At 34.8% G+C, this 26,321-nt stretch overlaps 1 protein-coding gene across 21 annotated transcripts in view; it reads right to left on the bottom strand.

Moving 5' to 3' along the window:
- The window catches only part of BAZ2B (bromodomain adjacent to zinc finger domain 2B), a 381,759-nt gene that overhangs the window by 37,599 nt on the left and 317,839 nt on the right, over nt 1-26,321 (bottom strand). For all 21 annotated transcript variants that reach the window (XM_088021659.1, XM_088021666.1, XM_088021670.1 and 18 more), the window contains 7 exons: nt 15,236-15,376; nt 12,621-12,875; nt 10,872-11,086; nt 9,953-10,027; nt 8,313-8,556; nt 1,393-1,455; nt 272-416 (listed from right to left, as the gene is read on the bottom strand). In XM_088021659.1, coding sequence (XP_087877785.1) covers nt 272-416; nt 1,393-1,455; nt 8,313-8,556; nt 9,953-10,027; nt 10,872-11,086; nt 12,621-12,875; nt 15,236-15,376 — 1,138 coding nt within the window. The remainder of the gene's footprint in view (nt 1-271; nt 417-1,392; nt 1,456-8,312; nt 8,557-9,952; nt 10,028-10,871; nt 11,087-12,620; nt 12,876-15,235; nt 15,377-26,321) is intronic.

The following is a 26,321-nucleotide window of genomic DNA, read 5'->3' as shown; positions in this document are numbered from 1 at the left end:
TAATAAAGGTGAAGATCCTTGTCCACTAAATAAGAAAAGAATAATTTATGTTTGATGTCAGAAAGAGCGGCAGAAGAGAAATCATGAACAGGGAAGGAATATTTTTCAGTGAAAGAGGCATTATGAGTTCAAAAGGAATGGGAATCAAGGTTTTACAATGTTTACCCATAAAGCAAATTTGATTCTGGAAGCACAAAATATATTGAGGAAGTAACAGGGTTTAAAAAATATGGTTTCTTATATTATTTTGTAACAGATTAATAGTTCCTACCTTCACCACTCTCCATGCCTTCTACAAAAATCCCCCCACATTGGGGAAGAATCCAGTACCGGCGTCTGTAACGATCCTGGCCAAACATCATCGAACGCAAAGAGTGAGAAGCGTCAAAGAGCTTCCTTCTGTACTGACTCTGTTGCTGTTAAAAAATGATGCATATAATTAAGCTATGGGTGTCAAGTGGTTTAAAAATTAATATATAAGTGACTTTACACTTATTATGCCTTTAATAAGCAGATAAATTTCGCTACTGGGAACAGACAGCAAAAGAGCTAAATATTACATGCCTGACTTCAATTTCAGTAACACTTACAAAGTTAGAAATTATTTTGAAAGTACCTGGAATATTTTTGTTACCATGGATTAAAAAGATGCTTTATTTTATCGTTATCTTATAGTAAAACTCATCTTATGCTTGATAATAAACAATGTGATCAAGTATTTTACTGGCCAGAACAAACTGGTTCAATTCTATTGATTATATAGTGTATGACAAATAATTCTCACATATGTAATTGACCATATCTATATTTGCTTATTTTTATACTCATACTGTAAACCTAGGCAAAATACACTAAATTTTGGGGTAAATTTGAGATGAATCTAACATTGATATAATACATAGGTATCTCATATTAATTTCATAATACTTTAAAAAATTCATTTTTTACAAAAGTTCATTTAAAACTTCACTAATACTACTGAAATTCAATTTTTAATTGAATATTTTAAATGAGAAGCATACAAATATATAGTTTATAAATCCAATGCAAATAAAATACAAATATAGTAATGTATAATAAAACATAAGATGCTGAAACTATTACCATGATATTTGAACTTTAAAGTTACCTCCAAGAAATAAAACCATGCATTTACTTATATTTTGTATTTAAATGAAGAGCTGAAGAATATAGGCCCTGATTAAGTTTAGGCTTTTAACCTTGGCATTAACCTTTTAAGGTTTAATTGTGAGAATGTTTCTAGAGCTCCTCATTTTAATTACTTATAAAAAAGCTTGTTTTTATTTAGCAGCCAGAAGAACTAATCCCATATGAGGTGGATCTTTAAAACCCTGCAAAAAAGATGTTAACTGTAATCTGGAAAGTGCTTACTTTACTCAGTTTTTCAATCTGTTTTTCTAGCTCTTCAACACTTGCTGCTTGGTCACCTTCATCCTATACATAACAAAATACAGTATCATTTACCTGTTTTTAAGATTTATTTCTTTAATCAATCAGCAAATATTTAATGAACGTCTCCTACACACAAAGTACTAGGACAGGCACTATGGAAATAAGTAAGACTCAGTTGTTGCTCTTTATAAATAAAATAATCTGGTAGGAAGACAAAATATTAACACTAAAAAATAAAAACCATCAAATAGTAGGAAGCTATAAGGATCTCAAGATAGGTAGAGATTAAGAGTCACAGAGTTCATGGGAGTGTGAGATTTATTCTAGTGGGAATCTATACCAAGAAAGGCTACAACAGAAGAAGTTGTGTTTTTGTTTTGTTGCTGTGGTTGTTTTTAAGAAGTTGTGTATTAATAAGCTATTTAAGAATGGTTAGGAATTGATCAATGAGAGAAAAGAAGGAGGGCATTCCGGAAAGAGTTTGATACGTCATGACCTGAAAGGTATATCAAGAGATAATGTGGGAGATGAGGCATGGATGAGTTGAGGGCTAAATTGTTGAGAGCTTTAAGTGCTTGGCAATGGGCAATAATATCCTTTGAGGGAGGTTAAACATCAGAACTATGCTTTACAAAGAATAATCTGGTAACAGTTGTAAGATGGCCTGGCACAGGGAAAGGACTAGAATTGGCAAATCTTGTTAGTAGATTCCTGCAGTGATTCAAGAGAGAAGGAGAATGTGGGCCTCGTTGGTGTCAAAGAAACAGAGATGAGAAAAGCAAATGGATATAAGAGATATTACTAATTAGAACGACTAAGTCCTGAGAAGTCTGGGATCTGAGGTAGAAAAGAGTAAATTATGATGTTAAGGCTTTAAATCTGGGAACTGCAAAAATACTGGTACTGTTAATCAAAAGAGTCATTTTTAGAGCAAAGAAGGTTAAGTTACATTTTGAACACATTAAGCTTTTAGAAGAAAAAAATAATCTCTACTATATATAATGCTAATTTCATAAGTGGAAAGTACATATATGACTATATGAATTTTTTCACTCTAGAAAATATAGGAAAACTAACCCCGAATTATATGTTTGAGAGGAAAAGCATGAGGTAATAGAAGGTATATGTGCTTCTTTGAATCTCAGCTGCATTACTTTCATATAGGCAAATTATTTAACTCTTCTAAGACTGTTTTGTTATCCGTAAATTGGTCATAACATTATCTGTAACATGGGATTTTTGTGAGAACTAAATAAGAACAGATCTGAAAGCAACTAGTATACCTCCTGGTATTTAATATATATGTAAGATTACTTTCCTTCTTTCTGAAAATTGTACTTTTAATGAGAAGATGCAGGTATATCTTAGGATAAAAAATCAGAAACTTATTTTTGATGTTCACTTTCTACAAGCATTTTTATAAAGCCACATTGCCACCAACCACTCATGAATAGGTATTTCTACACTGGTATGGTTATGGCCCCACTAAAAGGAAGTGAAAGGAAAATCTCAACAGTTTTACCATTATCTATCATTTATTTACTCCTTATCCAAATTTAGTGAACCAAATTACAAAAGCATTTAGGCATACGTTTTGTGCTAATAGTAATATGATTTCTATTTGGGATTTTAAGAAACCTAAAATCTTTAAATTTTGACTCTCAAATAGATATTTACATATCTATAGGATTCTAAACTGATCTTTTAACCAAAGGATAAAGGTTTGATAATTTGCTTATGTAAAAATACAATTCAATCAACAAATTTTTGAAATGTCATTGAAGTAGCTATGCATCAGCCAAATTAACTAACTGCCATGTCTAAGACTCTTCCTATGATGGAAAAGAAGTAAAATGTCAACTGAAGTTTTATTTAAAGGAGCTTTGGCTAATAGTCCTTATAATTTTAAGAAATATGAAAGAACTTGAAAGACCAGAGAGAAAGACAACAACAAAATTAAGAACAGAGAATCCCTGCCATGGTTCTCCATGGTTTATCATCCAATACAGAGGGCCATTATATGTCCCTATACGCTGGAGTTTAATTGTCCACATAACCTTACATGCCTAATTGTGAAGTTAAGGCTCACAAAAGTTTCAACACAAATCTAAGTATTAGAGAGACTCCATGTGTTAAAGGAATGAAAAGTGAGAAGAGGGGATCATGTTTGAGGCAAAGGGCTATCTATGACCTAGTCAAGGGCAGTACTTTCTAACTGAAAGAGATCATGTGGGTCTCTGCAATTAATCCTTTAAGAAGTATAATTACTGACATGACCTATACTTTAATCAAGAGGCCAAATCTATTTTTGGAGGAATAATGTGCCTATCTTACCAGTCAGATTCATTAAATAGTTAAAATTTTATTTAATAGGAAATTGAGAAGTGGCTGCCAGTTCTTCATTGTGAAGAACAGCTCTCAAATCATTTAAATGAATTGCTAATTTGCCTACTTAGGTCCTAAAATATTTATTATTTTTAAAAGCTTTTAACTGTTTCCTCATATTTATAACAAGCTATACATTTGCCAGGATTTTGATCAATGAAATCCTACAATCTAATTAACTCTATAGTTCAACACTCATTAAAAAAATAAAGTACCACTTTAAATAATACATCTGGCCTAAAAAACACTAAAAATGATTTTAAGTAATTAATAATGATTTTTAATCTCCCTTAAAGAAAAAAAAAACTTATGGTTTGTTAATTTTCCATGTGAAAAAACCAGCCAGGCAAAATAAATAATTTCTGTAAATAAACTCTAATTTAGTGGGATAACTACCCAGTAGAATACACTGAAATCCCAATACAGAGTTTTAAAATTTATGGGAGTTAACACTTCAAAATAATTTATAACATTAAGTGCTGAAGAGTGATCCTAATTCTATGAAAAGGTGATTAATATTGGTCAGAAAGGTTTAATCCCTGCTATAGAGACAGCTCCACTTGCAAATGAAGCACAGACTGGTTATAAATGGTTTCTTTTGTTTGAGTAATTACAATTCTGATATCCAAATTATATACTCTTCACATTATTTATCACAGCATGAAAATATATGACCAAGTAGTTTAAAAACTACAACATTATGAAATAATTTCTGCAAGGAATCTCAATGTAGTCTTTTCAGATTGGTACTCAAAAGAAGTAAAGCTCGGGGGAGACGAACCATGAGAGATGATGGACTCTGAAAAACAAACTGAGGGTTCTAGAGGGGAGGGGGGTAGGGGGATGCGTTAGCCTGGTGATGGGTATTGAGGAGGGCACGTTCTGCATGGAGCACTGGGTGTTATGAACAAACAATGAATCATGGAACACTGCACCAAAAACTAATGATGTAATATATGGTGATTAACATAACAATAAAAAAAATAAAAAAAAAAAGAAGTAAAGCTCATTCTAGTGATTTTTATCATTTTGGTTTAAAATATAACATGGGAGGGCGCCTGGGTGGCTCAGTTGGTTAAGCGACTGCCTTCGGCTCAGGTCATGATCCTGGAGTCCTGGGATCGAGTCCCGCATCGGGCTCCCTGCTCAGCAGGGAGTCTGCTTCTCCCTCTGACCCTACCCCCTCTTGGGTTCTCTCTCTCTCACTCTCTCTCTCTCTCAAATAAATAAAAATCTTTAATAAAAAAATAAAATAAAATAAAATAAAATATAACATGGGAAAGAATTTATGAAAACATTTTGCATGTATGCTATTTTCACTTAGAGACCTGTATAGCACATGATCTTGTTAAGTTCCTCCACATTATCCAGATTCAGTCAAAATTTGGATTCAGTAATTCATCATTGGTCTTGATTAGGTATTATTTTCATACATTCTATCAATAAATTCATCCCTCTAAGTCTGCTTTCCTTATTTTTCCGGCAGCACATGTGATGTAGGAAAGGAAAAGAATCCTTTCTCAAGGGATGCCTAGGTGGCTCAGTTGGTTGGGCATCTGCTTTTGGCTCAGGTCATGATCCTGGGGTCCTGGGATTGAGTCCCGTATTGGGTTCCCTGCTCAGCAGGAAGCCTGCGTCTCCCTCTGCCTGTCATTCCCCCTGCTTGTGCTCATGCTCTCTCTCTCTCTGATAAATGAATAAATAAAATCTTTAAAAGAAATTCTTTCTTGACTTCCTTAGTTAAATACTCCTGGAATTGAGGGCAAAAGGAGTGATTGACCATATATTGTCTTTTGAGTATCATTCTGCAGGCTTATCAGTATTTCTAGCATTCTTTTCTGGTAAAAAGTGAACTTCAACCTTTATTTCCCTTTTATACATGTCTATTTCTGTGTCTTATGGTAGCTTACCTTAAACACACACACACACACACACACACACACACACACACACACACACACACACACACACACACACACACCATGACCTTGCCTTTTTCCCTGTAGCCTACTCTTCAAAGCTAGCCCCTCCACCTTGATTGAATACCCTCCAAAATCTTTAGGGACTTTATAACATTAATTATTCTCTTCATCTCTTTAATTTTCAACCCCTCTCTCTTATTTTATTGACTCCCTTCAACCAAAAATCATCTCATGTCTTTCACATCTGAAAAATCCTTGGTCTTTGTCTACCTCTAGGAACTAACTACCCTTTCTTCTGAGGTACAATGCTTAAAGCAGTCATTTTCACTTTCTCACTTTCTATTTTTCTCATTCATAGCCTGGCTTCCACTCCTACCCCTCTAATGAAATTGTGCTGGCACTGGTTACCAATAAGTCAATGTTGCCAAATTCAGTGAATGCTTTCAGTCCTCATCACATGGGATTCCTGCTGCCTTCATACTGTTTATCACTGTCTCCTTTTTGAAATGTTTGATTTTCTTGATTTTTATTACTACATGAGTAGAAAAGAGTTAACATTGTGGGCCTGACTGCTGTCCTCTCAAAGGCTTGCTCATAAGATTGGCCCTTGGTGTCTGGGAACTTGGGTTTTGAAGGGTTTCCTTCACTCTGGTAAGACCGGTTCACTAAACTGTGCTAACAATGTGGTTCATACTTGTCTTCTGGGAGTCTGGAATTTTGGCCCATGCTATGCAGGGGATGCCCAAGTGACATGTGACCAGCCCCCAGTAAAAACTCTGGGACCAAGTCTCTAATAGGCTTCCTTAGTACACATTTCACGTATGTCACAACTTATTGCTGGAAGAAATAAGCCCATTCTGTGTCACTCCCTAAGAAAAGACTCTTATAAGGTTGAGCCTGCTTTCCCCTGGATTTTGGCTCATATGCCTTTTCTGGTTGTGCTTTGTTTCCTTTTGCTCTAAGAATTCATTGGCATAGCATGACTAGGTTCTGAGTTCTGTGAGTTCTCCTACTAAATCACTGACTCTGGAGGTGATCTTGGGGATTCCTGACCCACTACAGAAATCTCCTACCTATTTCTTCTTCAGCAAAAATATTCTTCTTCAGCTCTTAAATATTGATGTTCCCTGGGTTTCTAACGTCAGTCCACTACTCTATTCACTAAATCAATCCCCCTGTGAAAACTTATCCACTTTATGATTTTAAATTACTATGTGCTAATAACCTTCAGATCTATATTTTCAAGACTGACCTTTTCTTCAGGCTTCAGATTCTTAAATCCAACTGACTGCTGACTTCTGCATAGGCACTTCAAACTCAACAAGTCTAAAATAAGGCTACCATCATTTCCTGTCTTCAGCTATCTGTTCCCTCCTCCTGTCCTCCCCTAACATCTATTTAATCTACTGCTCCTGATTTCTCTCAGTAATGTCAACAATGGCATGCAGTCTACCAAGCCAGATAGTTGGGAATCAATCCTACCCCTCCATCAACCTACACAGCCCATCTTCAAATACTACTCATTCTTCCCACTAAATATTTATTGAATCCTTTCCTCCTTTATCCCAGCTACCATTGGTCTAGTGTGTGGACGCCTTACAACTCATCTAAACTATTGCACTATCTCCTGACTGATCTTCCCACCTCTGATCTTGCCCTACCCAAATCTGTTTCTATCTTCTGCAGAACTGCCATTGTGAGTCACTTAAAATTCAAGACTGACCATGTCCTTACCTTACTTATAATCTTTCAATGGCTTCCTATCACCAAAAAAGTATAAAATCCTAGTACACAGCTGTTGGATATGAGGCTCTCCAGTAACACTGAAGCACCTGTAATCCCCTTAAAGCACATTGTGGTTTCAGGCTTCTGTGTCCTCGCTCATGCTGTTCTCTCTGCCTGGAACACTTTTCTGTAGACTCTTCCCCAGATCAACATGCAGCCCACCTGGTAGCTCAGCTAATGAGTCTAGAAAGCCTTTGTGAGAATTTATTCCTCAAAAAGGTTAAATGCCCTTCCTTTGTACCTGACTAGCACATTGTAAATACTGCTATCAAATCAGTGAACACTTAACACATTACATTTTCTTATTTTGAATATTCCTCAGTGAGACTGTAAATTGAGAGGGGACTTCCAGTGTCTTATTCATCTTTGATCAAAAGTGCCCATAATTAGGCACATAATAAACTGGTATTTAAGAAACACACCAATCTCACTAAACCTGACAACACTTTTAGGGCGTGAAGGATTGTACAAATGTAAGATATTATGTTACTAGAATAAAAGAGAATACCTAAAGTTAAGAATCTGCATAGTTCTCTGGAGAATGCTCAAGTCATTATAGAAAAAGAAAAACTTAACTTATTTTATTCAGTGTAAGTGCCTTCTATGTGTAGGCACTGTATTCAATATCTACCTATCACAAAAAACTTGATGAGGTCAATATTATAACATTCAGTTTCCAGATGAAGGAACTGAGGGAAGTAATTGTGAAAATGGAATTCGAACACACATTCATTTGACTCCAAAATCTGTGTTATTTTTCAATATGTTATACAGTCTTAGGTTTAAAATCAACTTAAATTTGATTACCTCATCTTCACAGATATCAGTCTTCTTTCCTTTTTTGTCTTCTTTATCTTCTTCATCCTCATCATCTTCATCAGCTTGGTCATCACTATCATCGTCGTCATCATCATCAAAATCACTGTCTCCTCCCTTCCTTCTTCGTTTGCGTCCTGGTGTGGGTGTGCCCAATGGATGCTGTTCTTCTCCAAGATCAATGCCACCTGAAGTGTCTCTTTTGCCTGTTTTCTTAGCATGAATGATTCTGAGCCTTTAAATATGAAAAAAATAATGATATGGTAAAGTCTTCTCTCTCTACTTTTTAGAGAGCATTACATTTAAAAAAATATATTTTATTTATTTATTTGAGAGAGAGAGCACAAGCAGGGGGAGGGGCAGGCAGAGAAGCAGGCTTGGTCCCAGGATCATGATCTGAGCTGAAAGCAGACGCTTAACTGACTGAGCCACACAGGCGCCTCTTATTTTTTTTTAAGACACAGAAAGATCGAGAGCATGCACATGGCGGGGGGAGGGGGGAGCAGAGGGAGAGGGAGAAAGAGTGAAAAGAAAGTGAAAAGAAAGAGCCTCAAGCAGGCTCCACGTCCAGCACATAGCCCGATCCAGGGCTCGATCTCATGACCCAGAGATCATGACCTGATCTGAAATCAAGAGTTGGACGTTTAGGGGCACCTGGGTGGCTCAGTCGTTGGGCGTCTGCCTTCAGCTCGGGTCATGATCCCAGGGTCCTGGGATCAAGCCGCATGTTGGGCTCCCTGCTCGGCAGGAGGCCTGCTTCTCCCTCTCCCACTCCCCCTGCTTGTGTTCCCTCTCTCCCTCTCTCGCCGTGTCTCTCTCTGTCAAATAAATAAATACAATCTTAAAAAAAAAAAGAGAGTTGGACGTTTAACTGACTGAGCCACCCAGGTGCCCCAAAGAGCACAATATGAGTTTTAAGGAATAAATCAATGACAATAAAAATTATAATTAAGGAAGTTTAATAAAAATGTTTCCAGAAATTATAGAATATATTAACTTTAAGAATTATTCAGGATATCTCTTTGGAATTAGAACACATTTAAAAAAATAAAACTTAGAAGGCTGAAGATTAACTCTAACAATGGCCAAGTGATAATTCCTGATCTCATACTATCAGACTGAATAAATTCAATTCAAATTACCGCAAAGAAACTATCCTCTTAACATAGAAGTTGAATAATTTCAGCATTGTATTTCCTGGCAGGAAGCTAATTAAGTTTTAATTCTGAATACATTTGGATATGTTAGACCCTCTGTAAAAGCAAACTTTAATTAGAAAGCAATTAAAAAAAAGTGGTAGTTTCAAACAGATTCTGTTTACGACAAAAGTAACCTGATAGCAACAACAATTTTAGAAAATGTGATTACTTGACTTTCTTTGAAATAAAGAAGATAAATGGACTGTTTTCTAAGTTTGAAGAATATGAGCTCAATGAATCTCATTATATCTTTTGTCCACTGCAAATTCTGACCCTGAGTTTCATTAATTACATATCTCATCTTTATTAAGCTTTACCTTTTGTAATTCTAAGACAAAATAAAGTTGAAATTCTCTTTCCAACTTGTATGTTTTACAGGGGAACTTGTACAAAGGAAAAACAGTAAGCTAATTTTAATAAAACAGGACTTACTTGCGAAGTTTACCTTCTACTACCCATTTATCTCTCCTCAAGTTTGACATATAATCAATGTTCTTGTCAATTTCACTGTCAATGCAAAAATTGGAAGACATAAATTAATCCATTATGTAATACATTAATTTGGTAATAAGCATATTGATGCAGTTTTTGGTAAGTATAAATGATTGCCTATGAATAGCAAAAACAATTGAAAATTATATTGATATATTATCCTATCTTAGAGATACATAGAAAACTTAAAATGTCCAGTAATGGTAGACATGCATAGCTCCAAAATATTTGGATTGATTCTTTTCCTACAAAGGTAAAGGACTAAAAGTAACATATTTAATTCTGTAAAATAATAAATAGCAAGAACAAGATGAACATGGATTTGTTCACCAAATCTTGAAATACTGGAGTGGAGAACTTTGACTCTTAAATGAGATTGTTTTTTTAAAAAAGTACAAAGTAATAAATTAATAAACTAAAAATATTAAGATTACATTAGTAGATAATAAAAAGTAGCTGGATAATTCTAGGAATGGCTACTAAGGAAAATCAGGTAGTCATCTAACATTGAAAGATGTCAAAAAAAGAAAAATTCTGGATTCTTTCATTTTTGGCACTATAGCAAAAAAAAGTATTTTTACACTTCAGTGTATAAATAAATAAAATTATTATATAAACAAAACAAATTACAAAGACTATATACAGTATGATTCAAATTTTTGTTTCAATAGACTGCAAAGAAATACATTAAAATATTACTAGCAGCAGTCACCTCTGAATGGTGAGATCAAGTATAAATTTAAATTTTTTTGCATTAGTCTGTTACTTCAAAATTTTCTATAAGAAATTTGTATTAATTTCCGATTAGACAAATTCAAAACAGGAAACAATCACCAGAAAAGTCTGGGTATATGCTTACCTCACCACACTCTTACTGCATGCCAGTTCATTGATCAGGAAAGCCAAGACTGAAGCTTTCTGTGCTGGAGTATGAGCCTGAAAAGCTTTGGTTTTCAGGCTTTCAGTAAGTTCAGTTTGTCCACAATGGGCTTCCATAAAAATCTGCAAAATCTCGGAAACATTGTCTCGATTCACACCAACATTCAGCAAATGTTCTCCAAGAGCTGTTTTGGCCTATAAAAGTTTGACATTTTTGTCATTATTGATCATAACCATTCATGACATAAAAACAGTAAGATTTTAAAATACAGATATTACATGAGCTAGATATTATTGACAAGGACTTTATTCATATTTTTGATGGAGTGGAGATTAAAAATAGGCAATTGATGATAGCCAAGTATTTAAGTACCTGTAATCCTTCTATTTCTTCTTCAAGCCCTTGGTTAAAAGTTAGTCTCAGGAAACAAACTGAGGGTTGCTGGAGTGGTGGGGGGTGGGAGGGATGGGGTGGCTGGGTGATAGACATTGGGGAGGGTATGTGCTATGGTGAGTGCTGTGAATTGTATAAGACTGTTGAATCACAGACCTGTACCTCTGACACAAATAATACATTATATGTTAAAAAAGAAGAAGAAGAAGAAGAAGAAGAAGAAGAAGAAGAAGAAGAAGAAAGAAGAAAGAAGAAAGAAGAAAGAAGAAAGAAGAAAGAAGAAAGAAGAAAGAAGAAGAAGAAGAAGAAGAAGAAGAAGAAGAAGAAGAAGAAGAAAGCAGGAAGGGAAAAATGAAGGGGGGTTAATCGGAGGGGGAGATGAACGGTGAGAGACTACGGACTCTGAGAAACAAACTGAGGGTTCTAGAGGGGGGGGGGGAGGGTGATGGGTTAGCCTGGTGATGGGTATTAAGGAGGGCACGTATTGCATGGAGCACTGGGTGTTATACACAAACAATGAATCATGGAACACTACATCAAAAACTAATGATGTAGGTATGGTGATTAACATAACATAATAAAAAACAAAAGTTAGGCAGGGAGAACAGTATGTAAACTCATGGGTAGAAATAGTCTATCACACCTTCTTTGACTATAGAGACTATCCTAAGCTTTTCCAGGCTTTATCTAGACATTCTATCAGTAGTAGTGGGGGGTAGGTTCAAGAGCATTACTATTGTGTTCTGGCTGTCTGGTGTCATGGGTTCTATTGCCTGCGATAATAAATTAACAGGGAGATGGAGGAGAAATTAACAGATGCATCTGGAAGCTTCTCACTCTACAATATTATCTACAGCAAGGCTGACCAAAATGTGTACCTTAGTTGAAATTAAGATAAATTTGAACTTATTGGGTATCCACATTAAGAGTCTCCATGTGCTGGTCTATAGGTGCTTTGATCAGCCTCGTTATTCACAGTGATTCAGAGAGAACACAGTATAATTTCAGAAGGCACACAGAAGTTCTAACTGCTTTATGAATTATGAATTCTGTTTTGTCTCATATCACATGGGTATTTCTTTAAATCAGCTTGTTTTTTGCTGACAGCTAGAGGAAAAGAATAATTTGGCAATTATCTATTTCCTTAGGCTTTATGAACCAGGTTTTTCTAGGTTTGTACCAATTTAACCTGACGCAATTCTACATTTAACTTTGTGAGACGTGTAGAAAAAAACTGGATCAATCAATACAATCTTCTGCTAATATGCTAAAGCCAGCTAACAATGCACTGATAGTACAAATTTAAAAAAAAATTTATATTTTGGTTTTTTTTACCTTGTATCCTGTAATTAGACCTGGATCACATACAGCAGCTGAGAGGAGCCTCACAAGCAAGTCTTGTACTTCACCCATGCTGTCCCCTATATTTAGCAATCCCTCTTGAAGAACACTCAGGTTTGGAACATCAATATTCACATCAAAGCCCAAAACTTTACCAAAGTTTCGTAAGAACTGCACCACCATGAGACAGTCTGAAAATGTACTTCCAGAGAGAACAAGTCCTGGAATACGAGGCAACTCTGGCAAAGGCTGCACATAAAACAAAATAATAAATAAATCATTTTAAGGCCATGATTTTATATCTTCTGAAGTAAAAGAAGTTGCTGTCTTTTTTTCCTGCATCATATCAGTGATTTTCCTCTGGATTGTAAATGCCCCGGGGGTATTTCTATAACTATAACCCCATGGTATTAAGTATAGACAGGCTCTTGAATGCAAGTCACCAACAATAAATTTTGGTTGAACTTGGCCAACATGAACTTACATTTCTGCAAAGGAGAACACTAATTTTAACTAACTTACATATTGATAAACATTGCTTTATATGGCTGGAGCAAAAACTAGGTAACATAAGAAACGTTTCAAAAGTACCTTCCCATGGATGTACTTTAGTAGAGTACTGATTTCTTCTAATGATGGAGACCGATTTATATTTCACACTACTTTGGGAGCTCAGAAACTAACAGTGTGCATCTGTGGGCTGTTTGGTTGGGCATGACGGCATTTTTGGCTAATGAATGTGGAAAAATTACTAGGTCAACATGATCAGAACCCATGACGCTATCAAGAACCCAGTTATACTGCAACTAACAATCTTTAGGTTTCCTATATGTAGCGAAACATTAATACTGAGTTTCAATAAAAAAATTAGAAAGCTGTCTCTTTTGCGCCTTCTCAAATATGTTTACATATTAACATTTTAATAAACTGTAGTACTAGTTGTCATAAACATTTAAAAAATTAAGTAAATAGGTAAACTAAATTAAAAATATTTTTCTACATGAATGGGATTCAATAATTATATCTTAAACTTTGACTAGAAAAAAATGTGACTTGTATTCTACTTCTCTGAATTTGTCTTCTTCAAAAATGTTCCCCTACCCTTCATTTACTGAAATAACTAATCAAATACTTTTTCTACTAATATTGTATGGAAACACAGAACTATGGATTATAGCTGATACCATACAAATCTTTTATGTTCTATTTGAAAACCATTTAATTCAGAGACTTTTCCTGAACCCTATCATATACATACATTTCCATAGGACTCTAAAAATGTATACAACAAAGCCAACAAAAATAAGGCTTAAAATCAACATATATTTGATACAATGCATATGGATTTAAATAAAAATAAAAGATGCAAGGAGATAAAGCTCATTTAGGATTAAAAAAATATTTACTCACTACGAGGTTTATTAAATGTGTTAACTAACATATATGCCCATTCTGGGCTTAGGAAATTTTAAACATCCAATTGACTAAAACTAGCATGTATAATTTCATTTTTATTTAAAAGCATTTATGCTAAGTAACTAAATAGAATATTAATATAATTAAATCCTCACTGGAGTATTAAAAGTTTGCTTTAAGTACTTTAGAAGAGAGTTTACACAGATTAAAAGACAATCATTATTTGTATATCAGATTAATATGACTTATAAGTAAATATAGATGCTATTGATCAAGTATAATAATATATTATTGAGACAGTATCATAGAGATGATATGCAGCATCAATGTAATTTTCGAGAAATACCATCTTCTTAGAGTCAAACATAATAGATTTCTACTCATAGGTATATGAAATCATGCCAGATACCAATATTATTTGGCTTTTTCCAAATTTCTACTTTTATATATTTTAGCCACATTACATGTCTGTGAAGCATGATGGAAGAGAAAACACATATGAAGTACTTTGGTTGCATATATTTTTTGGCTTTCAAGATGATAAACAGTATGGACTCTGGAATTTAACAAACTGGAGACTGAATCCAAATTGCCACTTATTAGCAGTGTAATCTTGGGCAAGTTCCTTAACCTCTTTGTGTCTCAGTTTTCCCATCTGTAAATGGGCATAAATACCAGTTCCCTGGGACTACGGTGAGGATTAAATGAGAGAATTCATCTGAAGCACCTAGCATAGTGCCTGGCATGTAGTAAACATACTCAATAAAAGTTAGCTACACTCACTAAAGCACTGAAGGAGGTTGCAGATTATAAACCTTCACTTATTTAAATATCTACGGGTGTGTGGTGAGGAGTTGGAGCTTTCTGTACCTAAATGCCTGGGAGGAACCAAATAACAAAAAGAAATCCTATCCACTTCTCTAATTCATCTTTGCAGATTTCCTCAGTATTTCTACTTCAATTTAAAAAGGTTTACATGCTCCACTTATGTATTAAGAAGTGCCATTATTGGCATAGGACCTCTAGAGAGGTTTATTGGTGGCCATCCAGGAAAGGCAGATAGACCTTGACTTGGAAACCCACTGCTCTGGTTAAAAATAAAAGGCTTTCATAATAGCAACTCTGGCAAAGGAATCAGGTGAGACACAGGAAAAATTAAACTTACTAAAGAAATGTTTCACATGATAAATTACCTTTTGGTCTGCTAAGCACATATCTTCATTAGGCTTCTTTAGTTCCTTTGCCATTTCTAATTCCAATCTTCGTTGCTCTAGTTTACGTTCTTTATTTAATCTTTTCTCATCACGTTTTTCTTGCTTCAACCGTTCTTTTTCCTTAAAAAGTCCAACAGACTCTTTAGTCACTGTATGTGTTTGAAAACCCTCCAGTTAAAAATTTAAAAAGTTATCAAAGGGTTATTATTTCCATGAACAGAATTCTCTTAGGAAATTTAGGAATAGACCTGGAACTACATAGAAACAATGACTTATTTTCACCCTTTGAGTTTTAAAATAATCTTATGACTGTGTGTGTGTGTGTGTTTGTATTTTCAATATCAGATTCAACTCAGATTATTCCATTATTCAAAATTTATTCAATCCTTCCCCAGGTTGCAATATGAGAATAAAATACTTATTAATAGAAGCAGATATATAAAAGGCACATGGGTAATTAAATATTTATAAAATACAGTTAGCTAGTATTAACACAAATTTTTGTGTAGCTCCAGGAAGCAAGGGAGGATTTACAGCATGAATGTGGAAGCAACATGCTTGAATTTGCAAAAGCAGGTCTTCCAATTAACTAGTCTTAAGACAGCACCTGTGACGAAACCAAAATATTATTTGCCACCCTAAACAACATTTAAGAGAATGTAAAATGGATTCTGAAGGTAATTCCAAAAGCATTAAAAAAATATTTTCAATAATGGCAGCAATATGGAAATAATTGTCCTGTCTCCCTGTTGTAGGGGACAACACTCTGCTGGAAGAAGTCAAGAGACTCTTTGCCATTACTAGTAGTGTCAGGACTTTATTGCCAGACCTCAAATACAATTCTAACTTAGATGAGAAATAACAGTGGAATCATCAGGCAGTTCTAACCTATTACCTCACACATTTAACACATTAATGATGGGTTTACTTTTATAAAGGGGGTCATGCCTCTTCATTGATTAAAAATCTTTCAATTTTCTTTATTTTTATCAAAATAAAGTCCAACTCCTTACTTCTGAATTCAAAACTTTTTTTTAAATCTTATCTCCCATTTTTGTATTCTATGTAGATTTAGTCAACCTATTTGCTATTCCTGATGAACACCTTATTTCCTCACCTCCTTATATTGGTGCACTCCAAGCAGGAAGGTCATTACTCCCTTCTAGTGGATCTTAATCTTATTTATGCACTACCACCTCCTCCCTAGTACCAATTTCTCTTAATTCTCAGAGCTCTAACCTATAATTTAACATTGCCCTTATTGCTTCCTGTATATATTAGCATTTTTGCCCATTTTCTAGCTATCTCTGTTTCAATTACCATGGCAAAGACAGCACACTGACTGCTGCGGGAGGGCATGCCACGGGGAGACACAGAGGAGAAGATAGTCCAGGCAGAGTAGAGAAAGCACAGTGTATCTGAGAAATCGCTACTAGTGTCAAGAGGGGGATGTAGGTTGCCGGTTGAACAGTTGCTGAGTATTATGATACAAAGCTAGAGATCAGGTCATGAGAGCCTTTTTATATGATATTCTCAAGTCACTGCTCATTTTTATACAACCTCTAAATTTCTGGATTACTGATTCATACAGACATTTGGGAGGAAAATGATTCAGAAGCTATATTGTGAGATTACTGACACCAAAAAAGTGCTACAATTAATCTTATTGATCATAAACTAAAAGCAGTTTCTGAGGGTCTAATGACATAAAATATAAACAATTAACATGCAACATTCCCACAATAGAGTACAGATTTTCAAATCAACTTATCATTGGTAGAACATTTTTTCCCCAGAATTGGATTTTCAATTTATAAACACATGAATGTTGCTCTAAGAATTCTTCCAAAGAAGAGAAAATATTTTGGTCACTCGCCAGAATAATAAATTACAATCACCAACAGAAAAAAACAAACATCTTATAGATTTCAAAGTAGCTGGTGTAAATTTTTCTACCATATAGGACTAACCCAGAATTCTCAATGATGTTCATAATAATAATTACAAAAATAATAGTTGAGACTAGTAGTCACTAAAAACTGCTGAAAATGGTTACCATTTCTTTTCAAAAAGAGAGAAAGGACATGTGTGACACTAATGCTCTCTTCACTGTGCCAACTTCACTTTTATGGCAACCTGGGGGTACATAATCCTTCAAGGATATGCAAACAATGAGAGTGCATTTAACATCATGGGGTAAATATGGCTTATATTCTTTTTAAAAAAATTTTTATTGTTATGTTAATCACCATACATTACATCATTAGTTTTTGATGTAGTGTTCCATGATCATTGTGCATAACACCCAGTGCTCCACGCAGAATGTGCCCTCTTTAATACCCATCACCAGGCTAACCCATCCCCCCACCCTCCAATATGGCTTATATTCTTGGATACCATTTTTAGCTAGTGATAGACAGGATTTTTTCCAGTTAGAATCATGGTTATAGTATGGCCTGGAGAGTAAAATGACACCAATTTTTAGGATAAAATGAAGATTTCCAAGAAATCTTAGAAATTTGTAGGACCTTTATTACTTAAAGACAAGCATTCATTCTTGTCTTGAAATATTAGGGATACCTCAAAGGAAACACGAAGTCTCTAAATGTTGTAAATTTGGTGAATTTACTCATTTATTTAATGAACGTTAATGAATTGTATAAGACAACTCTCCAAGAACTAGAGCTTCTGGGTCCCCTCAACAATCAACTGATATTTAAAATGGCATATAAAGAAGTCACAATCTAGCCCCACACAAGTTTTGGTCTCATATGCATGCTTCTCAGTGAATTTCCCATGCTCTAGTCACATTGTGTGATACACCTGTGTTGAGAAGACAGTGTAACGAGTTTGAGGCGTTGCCTCACGATGAAGATGATGAAAAAGGACGAGGAGGACGATGGAGAGGAAGATGAGGAGTACAGACAAGAGGAGGAGACAGAGGAGAAGGAGAAAAGCAACAAAGCCAAGACAGGGGCATACACAAGGTAAAAACTGATTAACCCCCTCTTTGCACCTTCCTCCTCTCTGCCCACAGGTCATACTGAGTTACAACACTGTACCTTTGGACATGCCATTTCCTCTGCCTGGAATGCAGAACCTTTCTTCCTTAGCCCAGAAATAAAGCCTGCTTTTATTCTTCTCGTAAGTGCTTGAGGCATTTTAATATTTCTCTTTTTTTTTTTGAGCTTCCACGTAACTTATTATATTATTTACTGCACTGTGGGACAACTATTTGTCTAAAGTTGATCTCTTCCCCTTTAGTGTAAGCTTCTAGAGGTCAGAGGAACAAACTTACTCACCTGTTTCTTTATGGACCTATTCATTTCCCAGCCGTACAATTTGCCAGACACTTCAAGGAAGTTTTTAATGATTTTATTTTTCTCCCTATCAAGGCTGTATCAGTTCAACTTTCCTCTCCCACTGGTCTCAATGTTGTTCTTATTTCCAACTACAATAGTTGTCATGTCTTTAACAGAAATATTTGGTGTGCCTTAGCATATAAAAATTGTTTAAGCATTTATTCATTGGCTGAATGATTAATTCCACAATTGCCATATAAATAACGATAGATTAACATTTGTACTAGTCATTAAACATATTCAATAGCTGATTTTTTTTCTCAACGTTTTTTATTATTCTGTGGACAGACATAATTGATGTCTTCTATTTTCAATTATATCTGAACCTTGTAGCCAAAAGCAGAGTTTAATACATTTATTAATAATATTCAATTTATATTTGGGAACTTAAAGATATCTAAGATATATTTCTCACATCTAAGCATTATTAAGCTCTTAATCATTTTAACTGCATACACTATGATTTGATGTGTTTGCAAATACACTGTCCCCATATCAAAATTAAATAGACTTATTATCTGGTAATTTCTTCCAGAAACTAAAGTTTAAAGTGGCAGTACTACTTTAGGCCAAATTTGAAGATGTTTAAACTTGTGTAGTATTCTCTCTTCTAGATTTGGTATACTGTTTGAAAGAGCAATATTTAAAAAAAAAAAAAGCCTTTTTTTTTTAAAGATTTTATTTATTCATTTGAAAGGGAGAGAGATAGAGAGAGCACAAGCAGAGGAAGATGCAGAGGGAGAGGGAGAATCAGACTCCCTGCTGAGCTGGGAGCCCGACCTGGGGCTTGATCCCAGGACCCGGAGATCATGACCTGAGCCCAAGGCGGATGCTTAACCATCTCAGCCACCCAGGCACCCCACACCTAAGCCTTTTCTTGACAAATTAAGTTACCATGCTTGATCCTACACTTAATTTCTGTAATAGTATGGTTTTCTAAAGATTTAATTAATTAATTAATTTAGAAAGAGAGAGTGCATGTGTGCACGTGCACAAGTTGGGGGAGGGGCAAAAGGAGAGGGAGAGAGCAGACTCCAAGCACAGTGTGAAGCCAACGCAGGGTTCGATGCCATGAACTGGAGATCATGATCTGAGCTGAAACCAAGAGTGGAAGTCCAACTGACTGAGCCACCCAGGCACCCCAATAATATTATGTTTTGTTGCTATGTCAAATACTAGAATTTCACGATGGAACTTTCTCATTTTGTAAGGTCAATTCACAACAAACCTTTGATATACCAGAGAAAACTTATGAAACCTATCATAATACGAAAGGAATGTTAAAACATATTTTACATTAACAATGGTTAAATTTCAGGGCAATAACTTAGATTGCCTACAGATGACTACAAAATATAGCTGCTGACTATATTTTAGATTGACTGTCAATAGTGACAAGTATTTAGTATGTCTCCTCTTAATTTTTTTGCCCTTCATCCCCCCATAGTCTCCAGCTTTCTAGATGTAGAAATTCTTGAAGTAAGTGAATTCTTGGAATATAAGTCATTTATAATAAAATATCTTTTTAATCATCTTAATTGCAGTAATGGAATTTTCCATATCAAAATATGACTAATATTTTAGTTAAGAAGTCATTTAAATTTCATTTCAAAGTTGAAACACCTTGTGATAGCAAATGCATTAAATTTAGATTATCCTAAACAGCCCAAAATACAGAGGGTGAAAATTTCAAAACCAGTTTTTTACTCACACAAAAAGATTACTTTAGGGGCTCTCAAGGCCTAAATGACAGTATTTCCAGAAATCTATAGCATAATAATAAATGTATGAAATAAATTTATTCTATTTTAGAATCATAGAAGTTTAAGAGCCGAACAGTGAATGTGGTAGAATGACCTGTTATTGTAAACTTTTACAACTTATCAGACTGCAAAACAAGACATTTTTAAGAGACAATGTTGCAAAGATGCCTTACTTTTTTTGCTTTTTATGATTCTACTGGGTCTCTTAAGTCTTTGTTCTGGGCATAATTAGGAGAATACATTTCTTTTGACAGCAACTTGTACTTAAATTTCAAAGACATAAATGTAATTTAAGAGACACAGGTTTACCTCAGAGTGCAGGAAGAATACAAGTATAAATAAGATTAATAATACAAGCCATTTATAGAAGACATACATAAAGATTAAAAGTAATACTGTTTTATGGTAACACTGAATATGCGTTTAAAGGGACTATTTTTACATTTAAAATATTATGAAAATTAAGTTTAAACAACTGAAAAAATTATGAATCACATGATGAAGAGAGAGACCTTTACATTTTATTTATTTTTTTTAAAGATTTTATTTATTTATTTGACAGAGAGAGACACAGTGAGAGAGGGAACACAAGCAGGGGGAGCAGGAGAGGGAGAAGCAGGCTTCCTTCCGAGCAGGGAGCCCAATGCGGGACTTGATCCCAGAATCCTGGGATCATGACCTGAGCCGAAGGCAGCCGCTTAACGACTGAGCCACCCAGGCGCCCTATAAAATAAAATTTTTATTAAAATATAAAATGTAGGGGCGCCTGGGTGGCTCAGTCGTTAAGCGGCTGCCTTCGGCTCAGGTCATGATCCCAGGGTCCTGGGATCGAGCCCCTGTCGGGCTCCCTGCTCCGCGGGGAGCCTGCTTCTCCCTCTGCTTCTCTCTGTCTCTCATGAATAAATAAATAAAATCTTTAAAAAAAATTTATTTTGTAGGTATAACATTTAAAAAGAATAAAACCTCCCAGTTATTGTATTTTCTTAAAATCTCCCAAAGTATTACAGAAGTCTGTACTTACTTTAGATTATGTATCTAATACTGTGTAGAATAGCTGCTATAAATGTCTCCTAAATTAAAATTAATATTGTTAATAATTCTTGAGTCAGATAATCAGAGATTTTAATATATCTAAATTAAATTGATAATAATCTTTCAAAAATTGACTTTGTTTAAAGGACATTTAACATTTTATCATATAGTTAATATAATTTTATATGTTTTTAGAGTATTTAAAATTAAAGTACATTATAAGTACACTGTATAAATACAATATTACAAGTATGCCACAGAAGTACATTTCTTCAACTGAACAATGGGTCTGCTTAAACAAAACCATCTACATGCACAATTCTACTTATTTTCATTTTTCACTAACTAATGATTAACATAAATATAGGATTATAAAATAGTCTCATGACTTGAATCATGGATGGGGAGGGGTTACATATTTTTTCTGCTTTCAAATTATTTATTAGATGACTTCTGAAACCTGAACTACTCTCTTCAATTTTATGGTTTTGTCTCCTAAAGTGCTGACAGAGTCGTTCTGTGATAGCTGTATATTTAACAACCTTTTGTGGTTTATTGATCCTTGGAGGGAGACATATAAAAGACTCTGATGATTACTATGGTTGATTATTCAATTAATATGAGTAAAGTGATTATAAATTTGTGACTGGTATGGTTTGCAGTTTTTATAAATGAAAGAGGAGATTTTGAGCTACTTTGTCACATTGCTTTAACCAACTTGTTTCTACTGCTTAGTAATAATGAAAGCAGATGTGTCTCATATTATACTTGAATTATACTAGGAAATAAGCCTTTTTTGTTCATGAGACTATTCTTTCTAACATTTTCTTACAAAAATATTTATGAACTATGATGATATAGTAATGATCCTTTAAAATTAATAAGAGAAATAACAAGTAAGGCAATTTATGTAAGTCTGAATATTCTTACTAATTATAGGGTTTTTTTAAAAGATTTTAATTTATTTATGGGGTGGGGGAGAAAGCATGAGCAGGGGGGAGGGGCAGGGGGAGAGGAAGAAGGAGACTCCCTGTTGAGTAGGGAATCTGATGCATACCCCCGCCCCTCAATCCCAGGACCCTGGGATCATGACCTGAGCTGAAGACAAATGCTTAACCAACTGAGCCAACCAGGTACCCCACTAATTATAGATTCATATAATAGAAAAACTATAGAAATTGGGATTATTTTAGTAAAAATTTATTGAGTTAATACTAAATCAAAAAGTAAGATCAGTGTAGTGTACACAGAGTAACAAAAAAGTGGTGTTTGTGTTACCATCTTACTTTGATAGATACGGAGAGAATCTTGGAATAATTTCAGACATTAAAGAAAATTTTTAGTTAATAAGGTAGAAAGCTACTTATTTTTTTAACCTCATTAGTTCTTTAAATATTATTCATAGTATTTTTGTTTACCTTCTCTATTTTTCTTTCTTCACAATCTAATAATTAAGTGTTGAAGGTACTGAAAGTTAGAATCAAGGGTTACATATAAGCAAGTTCAGAATTTTTAGTTAGTCTTGCCTAGGTATCATATAACTTTAACTTTACAATAAAGTTTGTTTTCTTAATAGTTAACAACAGAAAAAAAAATTATAGGTAATAGGACATAGAATATGAAGCCAAGATATGCCCATTACACTAGTTACATCTTTTACATGTTAAGTAATAATAAGGAAATGGACAAGTACATATAGCAATATTTTGTTAATATTCATAGAGGTGGCATGTTGATACAAAGATCTGGTGAAAGTTTGGATTGCCAGTAAAAACACATGCCTAATTACTGCCTGTTTACACTGTAAATTTTTATCTCTCTGATATGATAAAAAATCATTATTATTTTTGTTTTTCCTGCAGTATCTAATCTAATGCTTGCACAATATAGTAGTTTAAGAAGTTAAAAAAATAAAATACTTAGTCGATCACAGATCTATAGGTACCATTCAATAGAGGAATACAATTTAAAATCAGAATAACTGGTAAAATTATCTAGTCTTGTTCACAAGTCTATAGTTATCAGAGGATAACAACATTTTAAGAGCTCAGTTTTACCCACAGGGTTCTCTTAAACATTCCAATAAAGGATTATTTGTGACATACGTCATTTTAAATAATAGTTCCTTGAATGTCTAACTTTAAGAAAACCATCTAAACTATTTTATTATTACTAAAGAAAATTATATAGATAGAAAACATAATAATGTATTCATTCTTTTTTTTAAGATTTTATTTTTTTAAGATTTATTTTATTTATTTGATAGAGACAGCGAGAGAGAGAACACAAGCAGGGGGAGTGGGAGAGGAGAAGCAGGCTCCCCGCTGAGCAGGGAACCCGATGCGGGGCTTGATCCCAGAACCCTGGGAAGGCAGACGCTTAACGACTGAGTCACCCAGTCGCCCCAAATGTATTCATTCTTTAATGATATTTTTATCACCAATTTGTTTAACTACCATTTTCATTTTAACTCATTCATTCATTCATTCAACTACAATTTTCTAAGCTCCAACTATATACCTGGGTCTATAGTGGTAGACAAGACAGACAAGATTCCTGTCCTCAAAGATCTTACATCCTGGGAGGAAGCAGACCATAAACAACTGTAAAATAAATAAGATGATGGAATGGAGTTCCAGAGGTGGGGTATAAAAAAAGGCAAAATTAGGTATTCTGGGAAGGCCTCTTTGACAAGTTAACATTTGATCTATAACTAAACAACAAATAAGAAGCACTCGAATATTTGGTGGAAGAACAGCAATAGTAAAGACCCTCTGTTTACGATGATAAAAAAACAAAAATGACTGGAATATAGTACTCTTTTAAGAGACAAATTGTATGAGGTAAAGTTGGAGTGACAGGTGGAGGTCAGAGCATGTGGGACTGCTTTGTCATGGTGAGGAATTTGGACTTTATTACAATTGCAAGGAGAAGCCACTGGATAGTGTTAAGATATAACCTGGTTTACTTTCTGAAAAGATCACTCTGGCTGCTCTGTGGAGAACACATAGGGAGTGCTGAGGAAAACAAGAATGAAAACAAGGGAAGGGAGGTTCAATTATTATGCTTTATGTTATTACTTTATACACACACACATTTTTCTTTTTTGTTTAATATTTTGGCATGATTGCCTTGACATTCCTTTTTTTTTTTTTAAAAAGATTTTATTTATTTATTTGAGAAGAGAGAATGAGAGACAGAGAGCACGAGAGGGAAGAGGGTCAGAGGGAGAAGCAGACTCCCTGCTGAACAGGGAGCCCGATGTGGGACTCGATCCCGGGACTCCAGGATCATGATCTGAGCCAAAGGCAGTCGCTTAACCAACTGAGCCACCCAGGTGCCCTTGACATTCCTTTTCTAATTACTTATGCTTGATGTGGGCAGCCCAATCAGGAATGTGTACTGCCTCAATATAGGTGCTTTCATTTTTATTTCCTTCTCACTTTATCTGATACTTGTTTTTATTTTTTAAAGTACTTCAGATAGAAAGGTGAATACTATGTAGGTTACTCATGTTTCTTTTTTCTGAGGATGAATGAGCTAGGAGAGGGAGAGCTGTACTTGGTTTCTCATATCCCTTTCCAAGTTTTATTGGAACTGATGTACCTGGTTTGCTTTATCTAGTCAAAGGTAAATCTTTTTTCCCATGAAAGGTGCTCTTGGTCTTTTGTGGCTTCTTAGAAGGTTTAATTTTAATTATCTTCATTTATCCTGTGGCTGCTATCTTTCACTCAAACCAGATCTTGCCCACCTCTCTTCAGCAGCTTTTCCTACTCTCCTCCCAGGCAATAGGAAATATGACTAACCAATGGAAGAGGTCATGCCTTTTGGGCTTTGGGCACCTTTTAATTTTAATTTTAATTAAATCTGGGCATTTACTCTCTTTGATGATCTTACTCTTACTCTTGGGTTCTCCCCTTCTACTAAATTCTAGTATATCTGGAGATATGCTCTGGGTTATTGTCATTATTGTGCCTTTCTTTAGCTTTTCTCCCCATCAGGAAAAATCAGAATGGCAAGCCCTGGCTTTTTTTTAGTCCTCTGGAAAGAAGTATACTTGGTAGAAAGGAACTTGTCTCTTGAGGGATTTTCTAGGTATTTTTCCTGAGTTGTTCCTTCAGTTTCCATCACTCCATATTGGAGGAAATTAGGTTGAGCTTTTAATTAATCCCCTTTCCTACCCCTCCCACTGCCATACTGCTTTTAGAAGGGAACAGAGATAACAGCCACTCCAGTTCTCAAAATCTGTTGCCTTTCTCTTTTTCTGCTTGTGATTTTTCAGAGATTATGGTTATAAATCTACACATAGACTCTCTGTTATGTTAGGTGTAGAGGCTGTCAGTGGGCCTGGATAATTAACAGGTTTGGAAGAAAAGACAGTAAGAAAAATGTTAAGGCAAAACTTCCATGAAATTTAGGAGAGTCACAAGAAGTGATTGCTAGAAGAAGCTTTAGAGGTAATCTCTGTTAGTAGTTCCCAACCTGGCTATGCATCTTGCTAGGCCCACTGTACACAGCAAACACATGCGGAGTGATAAAGAACTATCAGCACTGTGTGGCGCTACACTTTGTTCCAGAAACTTTACTCATACACTCATACAGATATACACCCATTTAATCATTACTACAAAATGAAATAGGAACGGGTATCATCTCTATTTTATGGATGAAAAATTTGAATCACAGACAGGTGAAATAACTTGCCTAAGGTCATACAGCTGGAAAGCACTGAAACCAGAATTCAAATCCAGGTAATTGGGTTACAATGTCCAGGTTCCTTTTTTTTTTTTTTTTATGTCCAGGTTCCTAAGCAATATACTTTTGTCTCTCCCTATATTAGAAATCTATAATGATAGGTGAGCTGAGGCCAAAATACTGAAATACAGGCCTCTCCAACTTCCAGACTGA

Source organism: Eumetopias jubatus, unplaced genomic scaffold (assembly GCF_037043125.1).
Source record: "Eumetopias jubatus isolate StellerSeaLion01/CBP00866 unplaced genomic scaffold, mEumJub1_p1.0 scaffold_3, whole genome shotgun sequence".
In the NCBI taxonomy this organism is placed as follows: Eukaryota; Metazoa; Chordata; class Mammalia; order Carnivora; family Otariidae; genus Eumetopias; species Eumetopias jubatus.
The sequence above is the reverse complement of the archived record's forward strand: the minus strand, read 5'-3'. Positions and strand labels throughout refer to the sequence as shown.